The sequence below is a fragment of the Vollenhovia emeryi genome, unplaced genomic scaffold (assembly GCF_000949405.1).
Source record: "Vollenhovia emeryi isolate VEMERY1.0 unplaced genomic scaffold, V.emery_V1.0 DF951124.1, whole genome shotgun sequence".
Lineage (NCBI taxonomy): Eukaryota > Metazoa > Arthropoda > Insecta > Hymenoptera > Formicidae > Vollenhovia > Vollenhovia emeryi.
Window position 1 is genome coordinate 1 of NW_011955242.1, and position 1,127 is coordinate 1,127.

At 62.5% G+C, this 1,127-nt stretch overlaps 1 protein-coding gene across 1 annotated transcript; it reads right to left on the minus strand.

The window, feature by feature from the left end:
• Positions 1-172: 172 nt before the first annotated feature.
• On the minus strand, positions 173-891 carry LOC105563409 (the record flags this gene model as incomplete). Its single annotated transcript, XM_012015022.1, has 1 exon — positions 173-891. A coding segment is annotated over exon 1 (719 nt), but the record flags the coding sequence as incomplete, so codon positions are not given.
• Between the last annotated feature and the right edge of the window lie 236 nt (positions 892-1,127).

Here is a 1,127-nt window from a genome sequence, read left to right on the forward strand (position 1 = left end):
ATACCCCAGGCCTATTCTTACAGCGGGACCTGGACGCTTTGACTCCCCCTTTCTACCCGTGTGGCACCTTAGTGCTCCCGGTCCTGTTCCACGGACCGTCTCCTCTTTCCCCGTTACGGGGGAGGGGGGGAGGGGGGTGTCTGATATTGACACGTCCCCTCTAGCCCCTTACCATTTGCGCAGGTGCGCCGGTGTGCCACGGGGGGCTCTGCGTTGCCGCCCACCCCTTTGGCTGCCGTTCCCTCCCGGCCGTGGGTCCGGAGGGTTGATCTCCCCCCTCCTTTCCCTTTCCGCGTGCTCCTTTTGCGCCATCACGCTCTCACAATAGAGCGCGAAGGCATCCCACGCCTCCTCCCGTTCTGTGACCGCCTTCACTACGGCCTGTAGCGAAAGGTCTCCTCCTATTTTACTTGTGAGGACACGGCGCTCCTCTTCCCACGCTGGACAGCTTTCCAGCGTGTGTTGCGCCGTGTCCCTCACCTCATCACAGTGGTGACACCGCGGATCGGGTTCCTTTTGGATCCTCTGCAGGTACTCACCGAAGCACCCGTGCCCGGTGAGCACCTGCATTGTTCTGTACGACGCCCGTGTCCATGCCCGGTCCACCCAGGCATCCAAGTGAGGGAGGATGGCCTGGACCGTCCTTTGGCCTGGCCGTCTCGGGTCGGCCAACCAGGTCCGCCACTCCTCCCTCACTTCCTTCTTTATTTGGAGGCTGAGGAGCCTCCTCCCCCTCTTTGGTACCGGGATACCCCTCGCCCTACGCTCTGCTACCTGCTCATACACCTGAGCGTGCGCACGGGCGTTCATCATTATTGGGGGCATCTCGGCCATCAATGTGGCTGCCGCGTTGGAGATAGTTCTATACCCCCTGACCGCCCTGATCGCCATGCGGCGCTGGGTCTTGTTAAACACCGCGATGGCCTTCCTGTCCTTTGTCAGGGCGGTCGGGGGGGGCGGGGCCCCATATAGGGGCCCCGTATAACGCGATTGAGCTTATCACGTTCGCGTATAGCCTCCTTACCCTCCCACGCGGGCCGCCCAGGTTGGGCATCAGGCGCGACAAAGCACTCGCTGCCTTGTCCAACCTGGGCGTCAGCCGACTGAGGTGCTCCCCAGACCTCCAT